Here is a 23,383-nt window from a genome sequence, read left to right on the forward strand (position 1 = left end):
GGAGGGGGTCTGTATATAAACATATGAAATCAATGACCATTCCATCGGAGAGGGCCTTGATATAAACATACAAAATCAATGACCATTCCATCAAAGAGGGTCTTGATATTTAAACACATGAAAATCAATGACATTTCATCGAAGAGGGTCTTGATGAAATCAATGACCATTTCATTGGAGAGAGCCTTGATATAAACATATGAAATCAATGATCATTCCAATGAAGAAGGTCTTAATATAAACATATGAAATTAATGACCATTCCATCGGAGAGGGCTTTGATATGAAAGATCGATGACCATTGCCTTGCAGAGGGCCTCGATATGAAAGCACATGAAAATCAATGACCATTCCATTGAAAAGGGTCTTGATATAAACATATGAAATCAATGACCATTCCAGGAGAGGGCCTTGATAAAAAAAAACGTAATTAAATGTATGATATCCTAGTTTAGACAATATGAATGCATGTTATGCATGAATCACCTAGAACCTTTGTCTTTTCATTTTTCTTTCCTTTTCATCCTCAATCATTCATTCTTCATCATCATTTTTCATCTCATTTTTCATTTCATTTTTCATTTTTTCATTCATTCACCACTTTTTTAAGAAGACACATGTCTCTATAATCATTTGCTTTTGCAATCATCAATTTCAATGCATACTCATAATTTGTTTTTTCTCATTATCACCTCACACTTTATATTAGAACCACGAGGAATTAGGCAAAACTTTGCGTGGAATGAGAGCATTGTATGCCTTACATTCTCTTCTTTGATGCACAATACATCTCATGTATGTTTGAACCCATGGATAGATGTTGCACAACTGAATCAATTTTGTGATAGCAACGTGTTTCAATGGAAAAACTTGTATCGAAAAGGATTGCCCCATTTAAAACTTTTAACTAAATTTAACAACTGACTGAGTTTTTGTTTTGTTTTTTTTCTCTCTTTTCCCTCTCTTTTTTTCAATGATGTGTCATAAACCAAATTCTTTTTTGTTTCTAAGTTATTCCCATGAACAAAATCTGACAAACATTTTTCAATTAGAGTGGACTTTTATTAGCTTGTAACGTGGCCTAGGCTTAAGGGTTTTGAAAGAAATAGATATTGGAGGCCCAACTAAATTATTAGTGGCTTTTAAATTTTGTAACAAATATCATTTGCAAGATTATCTGCTCAGCTATCATCTAGGGTCTTGAACTTTTAAATTTCTCTTCATTCTCAACTTTTCCTTCTCAAGTTCTTTTTTTCAGCCATTCAGTTTTATTACTTTATGACTTTCTTTGTATTTTCAATTTTTGGCCTTTTCTATTGAAATGCTTTTCACTTAATTGAATCCATGTAATAGCCTTACAATTCTTGACATGTTGAAGATCCTTATTCAGGGGTATTTTGGAAACGAATTATTATTTTTTGGCTCAAAGATGGTACAATGGAAATATAGTTTTCATCTTTTTTTTCAGATGAGGAAACGATGGCCACACATCATTTTAAAACTTGACTACCCCATTCTCTTCAGAGAGCTAACTCAGTGACAAAAACAAATGGCATCAAACACATATCATTGTTTATTTTTTATTTGTGTGTACAACTCTCTTTTTCTTCTTCTTTTTTTAACTTTACTCAGAACAACCTTTTTAGTCAAACAGGGCTATCAAAATGTGCCCCAGCATACTACTTATGTTCTCTTTTTCTTTGGCAAATCCTTTATCTTGGGGAAATCTTAATGAATTGCAGGATTCAAACAACATGAGTGTAAATGCTTCAAAATAAGAAGTATTGATCCGTTACCCTCATTGCCACAAAACATAGACAAACCATAACTCTTCACTCTAATTAATTCTCTTCACTTTCTTTTACCTTTTCTAGTGATGCACTCTATTTGCAATTGCATAGTCAAACAATTTCGACTTGTGATCATCTTTGTTTATTTTGCTCACTTCCATGACACCCTTCAAGAACCACTTTGGGCTACACTGAATGACTTGTACTTTGTGATTTAAACCCATGGTATCTTATTTCAAATAGCTCAGTGTGATGCCAAAAGACACTTACAAAAGAACATAAAACAAAATTACAAAGAAATAATTGTCAACACCCAATTTCGTCCGGCTAAATAAATAATAGAATAAATAATTATAATTTGTTTTTTTAAGAAAATAAAAAAAAATGAGTAAATAAGTTTTTCTTTGGTTTTTTCTTTGTCTAAATAATAATAATAATAATAATAATAAATAAATAAATAAAAAGAAAAAAATAGAGACTTTTTTAATCTTTTACGTTTTTTTCTTTTGAGCCTTTGTTTCTATTTTAGCCCAAAATAGTTTGTACACCCACACCGTTTTTTCTTGCAACTAATGGCAGCCCAAAATTTAATTTTCGCACTCCCACTTTATGCTTTGTCGTTTCTGCTCCAGATTAAGAAGTTAGTCTAATAATTAGAAACATAATATGTTCTAATATTTAGAATCATTTACTCTGATTTTGTGCTCTGATGAGGAAAATAGTAATATGTTTCTCAAAAATATCTTTTTGTAATTATAATTAATTTGTCCTGATCACGTTTGATTTTGTGCTCTGATTTTATGACACTTTTTTCCAGATAAAGAAAGTAGTAAAATGATTCAAAGCAATATCTCTTTTACTAATTAGAATCAATTTTGCTGATCACGTTTGATTTTGTGCTCTGATTTTTTCTGTGATTTGATTCCCATAATGTGATAATATTAAGACCAATTCTTGCCTTTTAAATTTCTTTGTAATCAAGACTAACTTTATTACAAGATTACATTAGATTTATAATGTTGTGTATATAAACCCATCAAGCAAAAGAATAGAGGATTTTTTTTCTCGGAATTTTGGAGACCTCTCTCACCCTAAGCACACAATTTCTTTTAACCCTCGTATATAAAAGACCCACTCACCTTCGATCGCCAGCCACACGTGCTTCTTGGTGTTCCAACGCAACTATTATAAATCTGATCTCTTGTTTAGATTCACAAAATTATTTTTTGTTGTGTTATGCAGTCTTTCTTGAATTTTGGTTATGATCTTGGTTGAATTTGATGTTTTCACTATTTCTTTTTAATATGGAAAAAACATTATTGTCATGCATTTTTGGGTTCATTAGTTTTATAATTAATGTTTGTGGATCGCATTGGGTTGTGAACGTTGTTTCATGAATAAGTAGGAGATATCATGTTTTAATATTGTAAGAATATGTCGTGCCATATTTTTCATATTAAGTGTTTTAAAACTTTTTTATAATAAAATAATATGTTTAATCCAAACGTTATTTCCTAATCTTTTATTTATTTATTTTCCTAATGTTTTCATAAATTATGGACATATAGTAGTCACGTTTTTGGGTATCATGTCTTATTTCGGAAGTTTTTTTAAAGGAAGTAATAACAAATAAATAATTTAAATAACCTTTTAACTTTTAAAATGTATAAGTGCTCGTGTGACCGCTCGCGTCGTCTCAATACTTAATACAAAATTTTCGAATTGTAAAAACGAGTGATATCAACATCTTCGAACAAATTGTTTTTTTCAAAAAGTTTTTCATAAAGAACTACGTGATCCTGATTCTCTATTATGAATGGAGATATGTAGGAGCAAGGAGTAATCCTTGTCGGTCCCAAAAAACAAAAAAAATCTTTTGTGTTTCCTTTGTTTTTCTTTGTCATCTTTATTTATTTATTCTTTATTTTTTATTTTTTTTATTTTTTTTTATTCATTTTTTTTTGTAAAATAAACATTTAAAGGAGACCTCATCAATTTGTATTTTAATTAAAGGTACCGTCTTAGGATGGGCGTTGTAGGGTGCTAACACCTTCCCTACGCGTAATTAACTCCCGTACCCCCAAACTCTGTTTTTGTAGACCTTGCTCCCTTTTATGGTTTTCCATATTTTCCTATAATAACTATGGTGGCGACTCCAAAACTCTTTTTTATATTTTATTTTTGGTTCATCATCCCGTCGCGATTTCGGTTGTGACAATAACAATCTAGACTTGACTACAATAAAGTATAATACAATGAACCATAAAAAACAATGTCAATATTTCCCAATCATTATCAAATCATTACGCATAGAACTTCTTTACTGCATCTGAGTTGACAGGTAGAGGTAACTCTTCCCCATCCATTTTTGTGAGAACTAGCGCGCCGCCAGAAAATGCCTTCTTCACTACATATGGGCCTTCATAATTTGGAGTCCATTTCTTTTTATGATCTTTTTGTATAGGCGAAATCTTTTTCAAGACCAGATCACCTTCATCAAACTCTCTAAGATGAACCTTTTTATCAAATGCCCTTTTCATCCTTCTTTGATACAATTGTCCATGACAAGTTGTTGTTAACCTTTTTTCTTTAATTAAATTAAGTTGGTCAAATCTAGCTTGAACCCATTATGCTTCTTCTAACTGAGTTTCTATTAGCACCCTCAGAGATGGGATTTCTACCTTAAAAGGAAGGACCGTTTCCATCCCATATACTAAAGAGAAAGGCGTTGCACCAGTTGAGGTCCGTACCGATGTACGATATCTATGTAGGGCAAAGGGAAGCATTTCATGCCAATCTTTATATGTAATCACCATTCAAAGGCCCCATTCATTTTCGGACGATAAGGAGACGAATTGTGATGTTGAATTTTGAATTCTTCATATAACTCTTTCATCATTTGATTATTCAGATTAGTTGCATTAACAATGATAATTTTATTAGGCAGCCCATATCAACATATCAACTCCTTTTTTATAAACTTTACTACCACTTTTCTGGTCACATTGGCATAAGAAGCTACTTCCACCCATTTGGTGAAATAGTCAATTACAACTAGAATGAGACGATGTCCATTTGACGCCTTCGGTTCTATAGCTCTAATAACATCTATTCCCCACATCGCAAATGGTCATGGTGCAAATAGAACATTTAAGGTTGTAGGAGCTATATTAATGTTATCTACATAGGTCTAACATTTTTCACATGCATGTAACAGTCATTCTCCATAGTCAACCAAAAATAACCAGCTCTCAAAATCTTTTTAGCCATAGAGTGCCCATTCATGTGTGTACCGAAAGCCCTTTCATGAATTTCTTTCAATATCAACCTTGCTTCTCTTGTATCGACACATTTGAGGAGTACCATGTCATGATTTATTTTATAGAAGACATCCCCATTTAGAATAAAACTTGAAGCTAACCTTCTCAAGGTTCTTTTATCATTCTCAAAAGTTGTTTCAGGATATTCTCGAGTTTTAAGATAGTGCTTTATATTAAAATACCAAGGCTTACCATCTGATTCTTCTTCTACAAAATAACAGTACGTCGGTTGTTCATAACTCGTCATTTTAATCATCGACATTTCCTCATCTTGACTAATTTCAAGCATTGACGACAAGGTGGCCAAAGCATAAGCTAATTGATTATCCTATCGTGGAATGTGATGGAACTTAATGGAATCGAAATGCTCCATCAATCCTTTAATGTATATTTGATAAGGGATTAACTTTTGGTCTCTAGTCTCTCATTCCCCTTTTAACTAATGAACCACCAATGTCGAGTCACCATACACCTCCAACACCTTCACCTTCGACTCGATAGCTACCAAAATACCCATGGCGCATGCTTCATATTTTGCAACATTGTTGGTACAACTAAAGCACAACCTTGTTATCATTGGAATGTAATGATTCTTTGGCGAAATGAGCACTGCCCCTATTCCATGTCCAAGTGCATTAGATGCTCCATCAAACAGTAATATCCAAGCCTTTTCCTGATGGCCACCCTCCTTTTCACCAAATAGGGCAAGAATGTCCTCATCTGGGAATTCAAGTTGCATAGATTGATAATCTTCAATGGGCTGTTGAGCCAGATATTCTGCTAAAGCACTTCCCTTAACGGCTTTTTGAGTCACATAGACTATATCATATTTTGAAAGCAACATTTGCCATCGAGCCAATCTGCCAATGAGAGCAGGCTTTTTGAAAATATACTTAATTGGGTCCATCTTGGATATCAGCCAAGTAGTGCGACTCAACATATACTGACGATATGCTACCCATGTTAATGCTTAACAAGTTCGTTCCAACATAGAATATGTAACATCCCGGTCGAATATTACTAATTTAAATAATTAAAATAGGGATATAAGTATAAAATCGCATTTATGATAATTCATTTTCCCAAAACGCTGGAAAATTTAAAACTTTTATTTCAAACACGCCAAACTAAAATAAACTCGCGATGTTCAAATTACAACTATAAAATGTTTATAAAACTAATACAAATAATTGATAATCTGCCTATAGAAAACCAGTGAAAATCCCCAAGTGTTTCCCACTCCGTCTCTATGCATCCACCTGCTCACCTGCATCAATCTCTTCTCCCATGTAACAAGTTACATGATCATAGCCAAGCACACACAGATAGGGTGAGCTCATGTAAATAAACAAATAAAACATTACATTAAGTAAAGCATCTCAAAACTATAAAACATGTTATCAAATTTCCCTTTTTCTTAGTTCCTCGACTTTCAACTCTTTCATTAGACGTCTATTGATTCTACACCCTTTGGTGAGTCCACTGATTGATCTTTGCTGCACGAGTGTCTACTCGCCCCTCCAACTACAGGCCACCACCTAATAGTCCACACGTGGGAATAAATTTGCCACAACCTCACACCGCGACACCAAGTGGAGTTCCCCAAAATGAACAAGAGTCCGTAGTTGTTCCCAAACTACCAAACTCTATCAGATGCAATGAAGAGGGAAATCATCCGAAACCCTGTCGTACGAGCCACAATCTCGCACACTCCACTGAACTTCCTAAACCACCAGGCTACAACCTAGAGTGGCCACGTGTTACCCCAATACAAGATACACTCGTAATTGGGCCCCCAGCCAAAGCATAACATCATGAACATCACCTAAAGCTGTGTAGAAATCCTCCTCGCGTACCAACTCTACACCAAAACCACCTGGCGTGCCTCTCGCGTCGCTAGGCGGAACCTGGTTCAGACCGCCTGGCGGGCATCTCACATCGCCAGGCGCAACGCGCCATACCAAAGCCTTGTCGCATCGTCACCGCCTGGTAGTCACCTCACGATGCTAGGCGCCACACACTCTCTAGCGCCTCTACCAGATCTTTTCTGCTTGGCGGGATCACATTTTCCACCAAGTGCCATGCGTTTCAAGCTTCTCTGGTTTTCGCTTATCACCTGGCAACACACCCCAAGCCGCCAGGCAGCACACCCCAAGCCGTTAGGCACCACACCAATAGCGTCACTACTACTGGTTTTTGGCACTTTGAAGCAAGTTCCAAAGAACCCCAAGCCGCCAGGCAGCACACCCCAAGCCGTTAGGCACCACACCAATAGCGTCACTACTACTGGTTTTTGGCACTTTGAAGCAAGTTCCAAAGAACCCCAAGCACTATACATACAATCCATAACATGAGATATGCTTATCCAGTCATAATCACATGACTAGATCATAGTCCAACACAATCTTGAACAACCAAACAATATACAAAAGTAGGAAAAATACATAACCATTGCCCCAAAATACCGCACGGGTAATAAAACAATAATAATAATAGTAATAAAAAAACAATAACAATGATGATGATAATAATAATAATAATAAAAAAACGAAATAATACAAAAAAATAATATTAATAAAATAAAATTAAACAATAATAGTAAAACAATAATACTAAAAAGATAAAATAATAAGATAAAACAATAATAATAAAATAACAAAAATAAAAATAAGGCAATGATAATAAAATCATAAATAAAATAAAACATTGATAACAATAAAAATAATAATAAAATAATAGTAAATAAAATAAATAAAATAATAATAATAATAAAGATAAAGATAATTATAAAATAAAATGAAATGAAAATAATAATAGTAAAAATAATAATAGTAAAAATAATAACAAAATAATAATAATAACAATATAAATAATAATTATTATTATTATAATTATAATAATAGTAATAACACAAAATTTTAAAAATAAAAATAAAAATAAAATAAAATGAAATGAAACAATAATAATAAAACAGTAATGTTAATAAAATAATAATAATAATAATAATAACATAAAGAAATAATAATAAAACAATAATAATGATAACAAAATTATCAATAAAATAAAACAAAATAATAATAATAAAAATAATAAACAATAGTAAAATAAAATAATAATAATAATAGTAAAGATAATTATAAAATAGTATAAAATGAGAATAATAGTAATAATAATAAAACAAAATAGTAATAAGATAATAATAATAATAATAATAATAATAATAAAATGAAATTTTAAAATTAAAAATAATAATAAAAATGAAGATAATCATAAAATAAAATGAAACAATAATAATAGAACACAATACTAATAAAATAAAATAATAATGATAAAATAAAGCAATAATAATAAAACAATGATAATATTAATAAAATCATCAATAAAACAAAACAATGATAATAAAAAAATAATATAATAAAATAATAGTAAAATAAAATAAAATAATAATACTAATAAATATAATTATAAAATAAAATGAAATGAAATTAATAATAATAATCAAAATAATAATAATAATAAAATAAAATAAAAATGATAGTAATTGTAATAATAATAGTAAAATAAAATAAAAAATAGTAATAATAATAAAAATAACAGTAATAATAATAGAAATAATAATAATTATTATAATTATAATTATAATTATAATAAAATAATAAAAATAAAATAATAATAATAATAGTAGAATAAAATAATAAGAATAAGAATAATTATAATAATAATAATAATAATAAATAGTAAAAATAAAATAAAATTAATAATAAGAATAATATTAAGTGTGTTGTATTTAGAAGAAAAACTCTAAACATCTTGTCAAGCCAAAAAGAAGAATCATGGTAATCATAGGTCACAAAAGCCAAAAGAAGAATCATGATAATTGTAGCAATGATTGAGTCACAAAGAGAACTCAATACAACGAAAACCACAAGCACACACATACTCTCTAAAATCACCTACTACAAATATCAAGAAATTAAACGATACATGAATTTGATTCAGGAGAAAGCTTTCATGCATCAATATATAACACAATTGCATATAATATCATTAAAACAAGAAATTGCAGCTCCCCTAACTTGGTTTTCTTAGCTTATTTTTCGACTTGTTGTGAGTTCCCTCTTGATCACCAATGATCTTCCTTTGACTTTATCTCAATGCCCCTCAATCCTCACCTTACACTCTCAATTTTCGTATACTTATGGCTATGCAACAATTATAGTCCCTAAACTACTCTTTATTTCTCTTAATTGGTGGTCTTAATGAGAGGTAAATGGTATAAAACGAAAATACCATTAAACTTGAGTTTAATTGTCATTCATTGGCTATTCTATGATGGTTTTCCAGCCCCCTTGTTGCTAGGGTTTCCTTGCCCTTTCACCTTCATGCCAAAACTAAAATTGACAAAAAGAAAGCCTAATTTGGTTCTACCAAGATTCAAACTCATAACCATGCCAATGTTCAATTTAATACACAACCATCTAACCAATTCATTTTTCATGATGACTAATATAATTCTACGATTATATTATCACTCCACATGATCAACCATATTGTCAAAGTAATAATAAATTAAATAACACACAAAATGGCATACTTAGGACTCAAACATAAGTCCTCTCACCTAACTAAGTACTCTCAACCACTTGAGCTAGTACTTTTCCACGTCACATCAATCAATATTAAATGTCATAAAGGCTCCCACTACCCGCATTTATTAATTAATTATTTATTTAATTAATTAAATTTCACGGGTCTTACAGAATATCTTTGTCCACAACGGTAAACCTTTTACTCAAATAATAAATTACATGCTCTTTCTTCCCTGTCTCATCATGCTGCCTTAAAACACAACCCATTGATTCATCCAACAGTTAAATATAAAATGAGGGGCCTCCCCGATACCAGCGGATGTTGTATGGGAGGATCCTGCAAATACTGTTTGATTCTATTGAAGGCTACTTGGCAATCTTCATTCCATTCCATAACTTAATTTTTACGCAATAATCTAAATATTGGCTCACAGGTGGAGGTTAATTGGGAGATGAATCTAGCAATGTAGTTCAGTTTGCCCAAAAACCCTCACACCTCTTTTTAGTATTAGGAGCTGAAATTTCCGTTATTACTCGTACCTTATCTGGGTCAACCTCAAAAAAAAATTTCACTGACAATAAAACCCAATAACTTTCCTGATTTTACACCAAAGGTACATTTAGCTGGATTCAATCTGAGTTTAAACTTCCTTAACCTCTCAAACAATTTTCTCAAATTAACGATGTGATCATCTTCTGATTCAGATTTAGCAAGCATATCATCCACATAAACCTTGTTTTCTCTATGCATCATATCATGAAAAAGAGTCACCATCACTCTTTGATAAGTTGCCCCAACATTTTTAACTCCAAATGGCATCACTTTATAACAAAATCTTCCCCAAAGTGTAATAAATGTGGCTTTCTCCATATCTTCTGACGCCATCTTAATCTGATTATGACCAGAGAATCCATCCATGAAAGAGAACAATGAAAATCTAGCAGTGTTATCCACCAAGATATCAATATGTTGCAAAGGGAAATTATCCTTAGGGCTAGCTCGATTCAAATCCCTATAATCAACACACATTCGAACTTTACCATCCTTTTTTGGCACAAGGACAATGTTAGCCACCCATTGAGGATATTTTGCTACAGCCAAAAACCTTGCATCAAATTTCTTCTTCACCTCTTCTTTAATCATTAGTGACATTTCAGGTTTCATCCGCCTCAATTTTTGTTTAATTGAGGGACATTCTTCTTTAAGTAGAAGTTTATGTTGCACTATATCAGTATCCAAGCTAGGCATATCTTGGTATGACCAAGCAAGCACATCTCTTAACTCTTTCAACAAATCACATAACTTCCCTCGTACCTCCTTACTCATGTTGTTACCAATTTTAACCTCCTTTTCCTCATCTTTATCCCCTAGATTAAGTATTTCAATGACTTCTTGATAGGGTTTTATTTCTCTGTCTTCTTGTTCCACTAACCTTAACAACTCAAAACAAGGTTTCCAATCGTCTTCATGATCATCATCCATATTATCAATAAGGTGTTCAAAATTAGGAATATTGACATCATTATTTTCAAAATATTCATTGTCATATCTGCATTATTTGGATTTATAAAAGAAAATAAATAGACAAACAGAGTACGTAATGAAAACAAACATAACTGAACATCACATTGAACAAACAAAAGAAAGAAAGATAAAACCAGTCCATAAAGACAACCTAAAGTGTATTTTGGAGAAAAAACAAAGGGTTAAGTATGTTTTTAGTCCCTAAACTTTGACTTAAAATTGGAATTCGTCCCTGTTCAAAACTTTGATAAATTTTGGTCCCTAAACTTTAAAAATGAATGAATATAATCCTTTTAACCCAATTTTGTTAACTATTTTTTACATTTCAAACGCATTTCTCAGTAAAAATTGAGTCGAGAATGTATCAAACGGCGTAAACAACTCCAATATTTACTGAAAAATGCGTTCGAAACTTAAAAATGAGTTAACAAAATTGGGTTAAAAGGATTATATTCATTCATTTTTAAAGTTTAGGGACCAAAATTTATCAAAGTTTCGACTAAGGACGAATTCCAATTTTGGACCAAAGTTTAGGGACTAAAAACATAACAACTAGACAAGAAGAAAAACAAGCATTACATTTGATTGAACTTAAACACCACGGGTAAATTCACGGTTTTCCAATTATCGATCTCTATGTCTAGAGGACAAGGTTGTACCAAACTAGAACTTCCTTCCCCAGATTCATCTTCAATGGCTGCCACTTGACTAGTATTGATCCACCCAGCACTACGAAAGCTCCTCTTTAAGTCACAGATAAAGATCTTTCCTACCCTCAACTCCCAACCTTGCAAGCAAGCTAAGCTTCATTCTTTCTTTTCCTCCATTAGTCTTCTTTTGTCCTTCTTAGTAGGCTTGTACCCCATGTCGTATCTATTCTTGTTCTCAACAATTTTTAGTGAAAATACTCGTCCCTGTCCGACTTTGCCTAGGCCTTTTCCATATTCATAACCTCCTTCTCTCAACATAACCCTCGCCATCATCAACGAGGCACATGATAAATATGGCTTTATTTGAAATGGTTCAACATATGCATTCCCCACAATTTCCAAAGCTTGAAAAGTTGTCTCAAGAGCTTTCTCTGTTGTTTCAATATATCGAGCAGATGAAGGACTACTCACAAAAAAATCTTCTTCCCCTGAAACTGTTACCATATTATCCCTCATTACATACTTTAACTTTTGATGCAAAGTGGAAGGCACCACCCCTATAGAATGAATCCAAGGTCTACCAAGTAAACAACTGTACGCTGATAGGATGTCCATTACTTGAAAAGTTATTTGAAATACACACGAACCAACTTGAATTGGCAATTCTATTTTTCCCATCACTTCTCTTTTACTACCATCAAAAGCTCTCACAATCATAGTACTTGGCTTCATATGGAATTTACCACGTCAAAACTTCTCCAGCGTCACCTTAGGCATCACATTTAGGGAAGAACCATTATCAATCAACACACGAGCTATAACATGGTCGAGACATTTAACAGATACATGAAGAGCCTTATTGTGTCCCCTTCCTTCAACGGGTATCTCATCATCCGAAAAAGTAAGGAAATCACTAACGGTAATATTGTTAACAATCCCTTCAAATTTATCCAGCGAAATATTTTTCTCAACATGAGCCCCATTAAGTATTTTCATTAGCAATTTTCGGTGAGTTGTCGAATGCATGAGCAATTCCAAAAGCAAATTTGAGCCGTCATACGATTCAACTAATCCACCACCTTGTATTCGCTTTGTTGGATGAATTTCAAGAATTCACAGGCCTCTTCATCTGATATTTCCTTTTGTTTATCCTTTCTGCATTCTTCCTGAACTTGTATCATCTTTCCTATTAATATCTCTTTTGCTTTTTCAATTCCATCATTTACTTTACTTTTCTGGCATCCTTCCTTCCTTAGATCGGGTGTTGTAAAGAAACGACCACTCCTTGTTATCCCACCAAGACCTGATATATTTTCAACAATTGGACCTTCATGCACAGAAGTGTTTTCAACTTGTTGTCCCTCACCAAGTTCATGTACTCCATATTTCCATGGAAGAACCCTGTCACTTTTATAAGGAAAAGATGAGGGTGTTTTTATCACCATGGGTTTCCTTCCTTGTTCCATGAGAGAAGGTACAGGTCTAGTGAAATGAATCACTAAAGGTTCTGACGTGGTTAAATTGGACTCTTCATCAGTTTGTGCCAATACCTCCTCATCCTTCTTTCCATGAAAAACTTGCAAGAAATGCTTATCAACTAGATTTTACAACTTTAGCTTGAACTCCACACAATCATCAATAGAATGTTTGGCACTTGGATGGAATGCACATGCATTACTTGAATCATATTCACCCTTTACTAGCCCCTTCTTCAATAGTGCTCCTAGGATGAATTTCATAGAGCTCCGAATTTCACTCACTTTTCTTACCAACCTCTACTCCCTTACCTCAATAGCATTTGTTGAAGTTTTCTCATGCCCGGACAAAGGGTCATGTTCAATACTAGGTTTATCTTCTTTGAATGTCAACCACCCTAAATCAATTAAAGATTATACCTTGTATCTAAGAGGAATACACCTTTCTGTCAAATGCCCCTTTGCTCCCCCATGGTAGTCATATGTAGCATTTGGATCATAATTTTTGGACAAAGGAGGTTGTTGTGGCTTCATTGGAAAAATTGCAACAAAAGATTTACGAAGAAGCATCGGTAACAACTCTGTGTTTGTCATAGGAATGGGACTAAAATGAACAAACTTCATTTCCCTTCTTGTATTAGTACTTTGACTAGGGTTCTGACTATCACTAGCAACCTCTTTCTGAGGTTGCAACTAATTGTTTGAAACAGGCTACATTTGGTAATTAACAGGTGAGCGGTTATCCCATACAGATGCGGCATGAACTTCTACTTCTTTTTTCTTACTTTGATTGAAACCTGGTTTTTTGGTATTTGTAGTCGTGGGTGGGCCATATGCAATTTTACCATTTTTATCTCAGTCTCAATCCTTTCACCTATAATAATGATGTTCGCAAAATTAGAAGATATATTCCAATTCCCAATCATATGCTCATAGAACGGAGGTTGTAGCGTATTCAAAAATATTGCAACCATCTCCTTATCATATAGTGGTGGTTCGACCTGGGCAGTTATCTCTCTCCAATGTTGGGCATACTATTTGAAAGTTTCATTTTTCTTCATTGTCATATTTTGTAATTGTATTATGTCTGGTGTTGTATCCATATTAAATTTATATTGTTTTATGAAAGCATCTGCTAGATCCACCCAAGAATGAATATGAGTCGGCTCAAGGTGCATGTACTAATTCAGCGCTGCCCTAACTAGGCTATCTTGGAAAAAATGGATAAATAATTTCTCATCATGAGTATGGCCAGCTATCTTTCGACAATACATTGTTAAATGGCTCCCTGGGCACGTAGTCCCTCTATATTTCTCAAACTCAAGCACTTTGAATTTATGGGGTATCACCACGTTAGGGACCAAAGATAAGCCTACAACATCACCAAATCCATAACTTTTATTCCCTTCAATAGCCCGTAGTCTCTCCTCCAATATCTCTAATTTTCCCTTCTTATTCTCAATCGATGAAATCACCTGAGCTAGTGTCTTTTCTTGTAAACCCACACCTACAGTCGGAACATGTGGTGGAATCGATACATTAGGATTTGTATAGGTTGTGATTTCAACCATATTTTCTCCTAGGCATACCTGATTCCTAAAATCAATCGTCCCAATTGACACTTAGAAATGCTCATTAGGTAATGAAACAAGTGTGCTTGTATTGCCACCAGAAAATTGATTCTTAACTTGCTCTACATACTCTGCCATTGGTGGTGTGTAACCCGACGGTAAGCCATAAGGTGGAAAAGCTTGAGATAATGTCCCTTGACTCATTTGATGATGTGGTGGGTAAACCGTATATCCACTTGATACATAAGGATGAAAGCCTAGAGGGTAGGAAGTACCACCGTCAACTGTAAGACCCGAGAAAATTAAATAGTTAATTAAATAATTATTTAATAATTGCGGGTAATAGAAGCATTTAAGGCATTTAATGCAGGGAGATATGACGTGGAAAAGTACTAGCTCAAGTGGTTGAGAGTACTTTAGTGTATGAAAGGACTTGGGTTCGAGTCTTATGTATGCCAATGGGTGTGTTATTTTGATTTATGCATTATTTTGATGATATATTTTGAATGCTTGATGTGATAATAAAATCCTAAAATTGTAGGAGTTATCACAAATATGAATTGGTTGATTTGGTTATGCATTTGACTTGATAATTGATGGGTTGTGGGTTCAAACCTTGTTGAGAATTAAGTTACTCTCTTTTTTGCCAAATTTTTCCTTGGCGAGAACATGAAAGGGTTGGAACCCTAGCAGCCAAGAGTGGCAATCCAGAGGGCTGAAAATATTCAGTTAATAAGTAATGAATACCCTTTTAAGCCACATTTTTAATGTAATTTTTGTGTGGAGTGTAAAGAGCAATTAAGAGAGGAAGTGTAATTAGAGAGAGAGAGATCTGGAAACTGAGGAGGAACCTTGGGCAGAAGAATTCTGGTATTGGTACGTACCGCAGAGAGAAATTAGAGGGGAAACTAGTTTGTGGGTGCAAGGAAAGAACGAGACAGTTTTGGAGTGAAGGGCACAACATCTAATTCGCGTTTTAGCAAGGAATTCTAGGTAAGGGGAGTTTTTTTTTTTTGCGTGTTTTTAATAGCAATTGCTATGTTATACCTTGTATGATCGAAATTGCATGATTTCCACTCTGGTTGCACTATTTTATTGGAGTTTCTGGATTTTTCCCAAAAACCGCTTGGCGGCCCAACCCTTGCCGCTAGGCGGCACATCAAAGGTGTGCCTTGTTCTTGATTCTGCCATGAACCGCCTGGCGACGATGAAGATCTGCTAGGCGTAGCGACGTTGTTCGCGTGTTTCTTTTGATTTGCTATGTGCGCAGGGGTCATTGGGACTTCTGATTGTGATCTTGTGCTTGATGCTATGTGTTAATAGTATGAAATTGTTAGAATTGGGGTTTGTTGGTGCTTTGAGAATACTCTTTATAATTTATCATGGATAGAGTTGGGGTGTTGGAATGGGCAGAATCCAAATTGAATTATTATGGTTCATAGTATGTACGAATAGAGGCTTTAATGTCAAAGGAAATTGGGTCATTTAAACTATGAGTGAAATATTGTCTGGTATTGAATTTGGAGGCTAGTTGAGTCTTGAGCGTCTTGAGCATGTCGCGGGTCCAGTAGCCTGGGGTTTTTCTGGGGTTCTGGTGTATCGCCTGGCGGCACTTAGCTTGCTGCTAGGCGATGACGGGGGCAGTGGCACAATGTTGCATTGTTTCCGGTTGGTCGTGAGGGAAGAGGCTATGAGTGATATTGGAAATTAAAGGAGGACACAGTAAGAAATAATATACTTAGGTAAGTGAGTATGGGAATGGAAAGAGGTTTGATGGTATGACTATGTGATGGGTGGTTGATAGTCGTGTTAAGGAAGAAAGAGGAAAGGATAACAGTAGTTAATGGTTCAGGGTTTGAAAGCCTAGTACTCTGCATCTGTGTTGTTAAATATTTGTGATTATGAATTATGGGCTTTAGGTGTCCTTAGTGACTTGTAAGCTTAAATATAAGACATGTGATTATGCAATATTGTGTGGGACAACACTCATGGCAGTATAGTGCGAGTGGCGTATGTTGTGAGGAGGTTTGATATTATTCCTGAACAGTGGCATTTAGGTAGCGAATGGTGTGCCTTGGATACTGGTGTGATAATTAATATTGGTAGAAGAATGAAAGAAAGTACCTAAATGGGTTTAGCATAGGCATAGGAGCTATACGTGGGGAGGTATATGGCTGGAAACTAACAAACCCTGATAAAACAAAGGTGCAATATATTGTAGAGCATTTTGGATTGCAGAACCAACCAATTTGAGTGCTAAAACTAGCAGCAGGGAGTTTTTGGTATGGCGCTTGGCGGCCTGCTGATACCTGTCAGGCGATAAGAACTGTAGGAGGGATCCCTGCATCGCGTGGCGCCTGGCGGCAGGGTGAGCTCCGCTAGGCGGTGACTGAAAAACAATGGTGTTGGGAGGGCGCTGGCACCTGGCGGTGGGCTGGTACCACCAGGCGGTCTGGACCAGTTTCACCTGGCGGCGCTTGGGGTTACGCTGGGAGGAAATTTAACAAACTATGACTTGTGTGTACCGCTTTTTAGCGATGATTCTATACTTGGATCGGGAGATGTTGTGCCATGAGCAGGTAGGTTCATGGATGGTGGATAACATGTGATGATATGAGTGGGGAGGTTCATATCAAGTTACTCTCGCGTGGGGATACGAGCGAGGTAGGTTCATATGTTCCGTGCTCACGTTTGAGAGATGCCATGTGAGCAAGAAAGATCATAACCAAGTTAAAGCATGGAACTAATTAGCCAATATCACCCAATTCTCAAGTATGAAAACTAGTAGCATAACACCTAGCGAAAAACATACTTTTAGTTCACCAAGGAGCAAGGTTGCTCTCGATTTTTAGGCAAAAATTGGTGCAAATTTTTCTTCTTTCACAACTAGTTTCATAAAATGGTGAGAAAGAGTTTTAGGTGGCTTGGACACTTAGTTCCTCAAGTTTTAGGCCAAAATCAATTTCATGGAGCATACATCAAGCAAGACATAAAGTGAAAGCAAGATTCAAATACTTGGAAAAACAAGAATAAGAAAACTTCAAGCTAACATATGACATATGACTCAAGCAAAAGTTAGGCACATTTAAAGACTCAAACATGTAGCTATCATGCATTTAAACTTTTGGAAATGAAGGTCAATGATTAAGCACACAAAGACATGTTATCCACCAACATTTAGGAGTAAGAAGAGTAACAAAAACAGTAGCCAAAACTGCCCAACATAACCTAAAAAACGTTGATTCGCGGTGATCTCGGCAACTCTGACCTTTGCTCACTATTTCAATCATAACTCTCTCCACAGAACTCCAATTGCATTGGTTCTTTTTTTGTTAAAAACTAGACTAACAGAGCTTTCTTCGGACATCAAGAACGTAATTTTTGGACCACTGAGCAGGTGCAGTTTAATCTTTTAAAATCGTGAACAGTTTCTGCCAGCATTGTTTTTATGTGGACCATTCAAAGATAGCTACACAAGACAAGGTTAGAACATGAAAACACCATATTCAAGGACAACCAAAGCTCTAGATACCAAATGATGAAGGAATTATCTTGTTTCTTTTTAAGACTATTGAATATGGTGTGAGTTGATTAAGAAAACTAAGTGAAATTCCCACTGGACATTAAGATAGCATGCTATCTAGATGTGAAGGTTCCTTTCACAAAGCTCAAGAGAAGAAGATGATGAATTGATTCAAACAAAAAGGAAATGGAAAGCACATAAACCATAGAAAACCAAGAACAATTAAAGGAAGAAGAAAACATAAAATGGAAAGGAAAGAAATGGTAAAAATGTGAGAAGCACGCCACTACAAGGGTAGGCTAGAAGCCATGACAACCTTGAAGATGAGTGGATGTGTGCCGCCACTTGCTATGCAAGATAAGGCTTAAAAGTATTCACTCCTAAGGGAGGAAACTCTCACAAATGGTTGAGACACAAGAGTGTTTTACGTCAAAATGTTCAACTCTTTTACATGTCTAGGAGCACCCCTTATATAGAAGAGTTTAGGGGCCTCTAAGCAAATAAAAGATACCTAAGGATGTCTCTACAAAAACCTAACCCTAGCTTCTAGAAACTAGGTCAAATAAGGTTACAAAAAATGAGAGACAAAAGAGCTAACTATGGTGTGTGCAAGGCTAATTTCGTTCTAGCACAAAAGGAGACCAAGAATGTGTCTCATATGTCTCTAAAAAGTGGTCATAGTGTACTAAAAACAAAGGAGACCAAAGGTACATAGGTACACTTGCTTTATGCCTTTTTCTTTATGCTTTATGCCTTTGCTTTACTCTCTCCTCCACATCATTTATGCTCCCCAATCACCATGTGCCACCTAGCATTGCTTTCTTACTCCTAATTAACCTACAAAGCAAATAAACATAGATTAGCATGTTGGCTTAAGTCAAGTCAACTATAGTCAACAAGTCAAACTTAGTCAAAGGTCAACAAGTCAAGTAAAGTTGATTCAACTATGTCAACTTAGGAAATCAAAAATAACAAACATAAATGAAAGGGGTGAAGGATTAGTAAACTTCCTTTCTAAACATGCTTAGTCTTCTTAAGCATGTGCCTCCATCCTTGGTTGGGGTCAATCCTTCATCAGTAGAGCAGCACTACGAGCGGGGAGGTTCGTAGAGGCAGGACCACGAGCGGGCAGGTTCGTGTGAGCATCACATTCCTGAGTCCAAGGCTAACCTTTTGTGTGAATTGAAGGCTATACAGCCTTGGGGTTAAGGTCTTGGCCAAGAACTAAGTAAGATGAATAAGATGGGTGTATGTCTTATTTTGTTTATTATATATCTGTTGTTTTATTTTCTCAGCTCACCCTTTCTGTTTGTGTATGGCGATGATCGTGTGATTCGTTACACGGGAGCAGATGTTGATACAGGTGATTCTAAGAACGCCTAGGCGATGGAGTGAGGGATAGCTGGGATTAAGCTAGGACTATATTTATGATTATCATTTGTGTTTTATTTTGGATTTTTGGAAATTGTAAAGTTTTAAATACTACGATTTTAAATATTGTGGCGTGATGCTTAAACATTTTAATTTTCCCGCGTCTTGGAAATAGTAATATTGTGACGTCTTATTTTCCTTTCTTTATTTATTTACTTAAATTAGTAATATTCCTTAGGGATGTTACATCAACCGCTGAAATTTCTCCTAAACTCTTCATAGCCTTCAATGCCTTCAAGATCTGACCCATTTGATCCTTCATTTGGCTAATTTCACCCTTCACTTGGCTAATTTCTTCCTTCACTTCCTCGTGTGCATTTTCCCAAACCTCCATCGTTTTGGAATTGGCCCAAGTCCTATAAGGGTGTCTTAGAAGTTTTTCCGTAATCACTTACTGTCACTCTTCTATTTAATTCGAATGAAATGAGAAGTGCAAAAAAGGAAAAGAAAAGACAAATGCAAATGCAAACATTCTAGCTAAAAACTATAAAGTTGTGTGAATAACGTTTGCGAGTAATAATGGAAATTAACAAGAAATGAAGTAGTCGATACATCAGAAAATCCACTATGTTCAGAAGTTCATAATACCAAGAAACAGAAAGAAAGCATAAACATCATTTTCGAGCTTTAGCCACTATGTTCTTCATTTCCCCTACTAGCTTCCTGCAGTAACCGAGGAAATCTTCAATTGCTTTTGGTGGATTGAATATAGGCATTGCAATCTCAGCATCAATTAACATCTTGGGTACATCTTTAATTGCTCCATTAGCCATAACTGCTAACTTTGAAAAACATCCTCTCCAATGCTCTACAACTCCCATTAACTCAGCACATTCAATTCTCAATCTTTGATTTTCCTCCTCCGACTTTGACTGGTACCAAATCTCTTCAGCCATTTTTGCTTCATAGGCCGATATTATTTCCTTCATATGTCTCTCGAACTCTTTGTTCCTGTACTGTATACTAACGCTCTTCTTCTAGCTTTGCCTCATAAGTTGCTGTCATTTTTTCTTTTTGTTGTTCCATCTCCTTAATCAAAACTTGTGCATTATGCAGCTTGTTTAATGCCTCCCTTTTGTCTCTTGCCAGTTCTTAACATAATGCAATTTTCTCACGTTCAGGGCAATGTCATTGCTTTCTTCTCTTTGCCTCTCAAAGCTAGCTTTCTATTAGTTGCTTCGAGATCTTGTTGTACTTTGAAGTGATGGTTTCTTTCCTCTCTCTGCTTCTTTATCAATACATCACAAGTTCTGGTCTTGACTTCATTGTCATGTTTAAGATCTACATATTCATGATGAGCTTTTTGAAGATCATTAACAAGCTTAACATTTTTATGCTTCATCCTTTTTATTTCTCCCTTAAGGGTTTTTACTTCCTCACTTTCCACATTTTGTTGTTCTGGCATGAAGGCAACTGGTTTGAACCGTAGCTTCACCACTTTAACCCTATCCATTACCCATTGCTGCTAAGACGTCTTCTCATTTACTACCCACGACCTTAAGTCTTTTTCTACACGCACCACGATGCCCTAAGCACTTCTAACCGTCAAAGTAAATCATTAGATGTCCCTTCTTCATAACAATTCCACAGTGCAACTAAAGATTCTAGATTTGGTGCACCTCGTACAGGATACCCAAATTGTCTTTGTGCTAATATTGGATTATAATTAACACAATATTTGGTTCGTATAAGAGGTACATTTGGGTACTCCCCACAATGTATGATATGTGATCTCTGCTACCACGAGACCTCTCGTTTGATCATTCCATTATGTAATTTAGCAAAAAAACATGTCCATTCCTGTGCTCCTTTAGCAGTTGACTTGTAATTTGGATTGACATAAGAAATAAACCATTTATATAATACTAGCAAGCAACATGACAACTTCTTCTTCTTAGATTCATAACACATATTCAAATTCCCATAAACATCGGTTAAGATTGTTGTGACTGGATTTTCTGCATTGATTTTATATGTTATGAAAATGTTAATGGCTGAGAAATCAACAAAATTATCGATGCTTGGGAAAATCATAACGCCACAAAGAATGAGCGCCAGTACATTCATGAAGGTTTCCCCCATGTCTTTGTCAGCCAATTGGCGCAAATGCCCTTCTAGAAACCCTTGAGGAATGCCTTTGACGATTCCCTTTGTAATCATTTTGCCTTCTAACTCTGTAGGGTGTATTTTCAAGATTTCTGCCAGTGTCGAAACAGATGTATTTTGCGTTGTATGCTTGTAAGGAACTTTGCCTTCTAATGGTAGGTCTAGAATATCCCCAAATTCCTCCACTAATTAAAAATCCTTGAAGGTGAAGCACCGGAGTGGCAAATCATAGTATTGGACCAAAGCAGTAATAACTGGAATTTGAGTATCAATCTCTAGAAGATTCAGTAAATTCACATATTTCCTTCGAAAACTGTTTCTCTGGATAGTCTTCATCTTCCCCACCAACTCTCGGAGATAAGTCAAGTTGCCTTCTTTTTCTCTAATTGACTGCTTCTTTTTTAGTGACTCTGAACCAGAATGTTCTCCAACTCCAGATTCCCTATTAATTTCCATTATTCTCCAAGGAAATGACACAACTTTATAATTTTATACCTAGAATGAGTACAATGAAAATGTACAAGAAAAAGAAAAATTACAGACTACATGATGCTATGAATAATTTACATAACTTATTACAACCTTAAAAGAAAAACACAAAGAATGAAATACAAATAAAAATAAAAAACAAAAACAAAATAGGAATTATAGGAATACATATCTCCCTTTGTGTCTTATAATGTTTAAGCGCGTCATAGGATTAAGGTAGGTATATGCACTCACCAAGATAGTCTCCTATTTCCTAAGGATAAAAGGTCACTAGAGTTATGGCCCACTTTCCGACATTTCTCATAATAGTTGGTAAACAACACGATGTGAGAGTATCAAATGAAGCAAACAGACTCTAGCTGGGGTTCTCACAATGACCACTTGGGAAGTACATCCATTGTGACACTGCTACACAATCCCCTTTTAATTTTAAGCTACTCAGACCCAGGTATAGGACCGCACTCATTTCATGTACAAAATATAATGTGAGTGTGTGAAGGGAGAAAAATGCAAACCTAAACCCCCGCCTGCAAAACAAAAAAAGATCCATACAAAAAAACATGTTTTCTACCCTAAGGTTCAATATCCACAAATATGTCATACACCAACAGGAATATATAATATACATAAATCGAGAAGGGAAAAAACAAAACATCTAAATTAAACACATCGCTTTCGCATATTCGATTAAATAGGCTTGACTCTCTAGTGTCCCCAATGAAGTCGTCATCTGTCACAACCTAAATCGCGACGGGACGACGAATTAAAAAGAAAATTGTTTTGAAAATAGAAGTTTGAAGTTGCCACCATAATTTATTCTGGAAAACTATGGAAAACCATAAAAATAATATAAAGTCGATTACATGTAGGGAAGGTATTAGCACCCTACAGCGTCCACCAAAAGGCGATGCCTT

The 23,383-nt window shown here is 34.9% G+C and overlaps 1 protein-coding gene across 1 annotated transcript; it reads right to left on the reverse strand.

Annotated features, from left to right (window-relative positions):
* Positions 1-5,549: 5,549 nt before the first annotated feature.
* LOC114188406 lies at positions 5,550-6,017 on the reverse strand. Its single transcript, XM_028076992.1, has one exon. The coding sequence runs from the start codon at positions 6,015-6,017 to the stop codon at positions 5,550-5,552; it is 468 nt and encodes a 155-aa protein (XP_027932793.1).
* Between the last annotated feature and the right edge of the window lie 17,366 nt (positions 6,018-23,383).

The sequence above is a fragment of the Vigna unguiculata genome, chromosome 6, assembly GCF_004118075.2.
Source record: "Vigna unguiculata cultivar IT97K-499-35 chromosome 6, ASM411807v1, whole genome shotgun sequence".
NCBI lineage: Eukaryota > Viridiplantae > Streptophyta > Magnoliopsida > Fabales > Fabaceae > Vigna > Vigna unguiculata.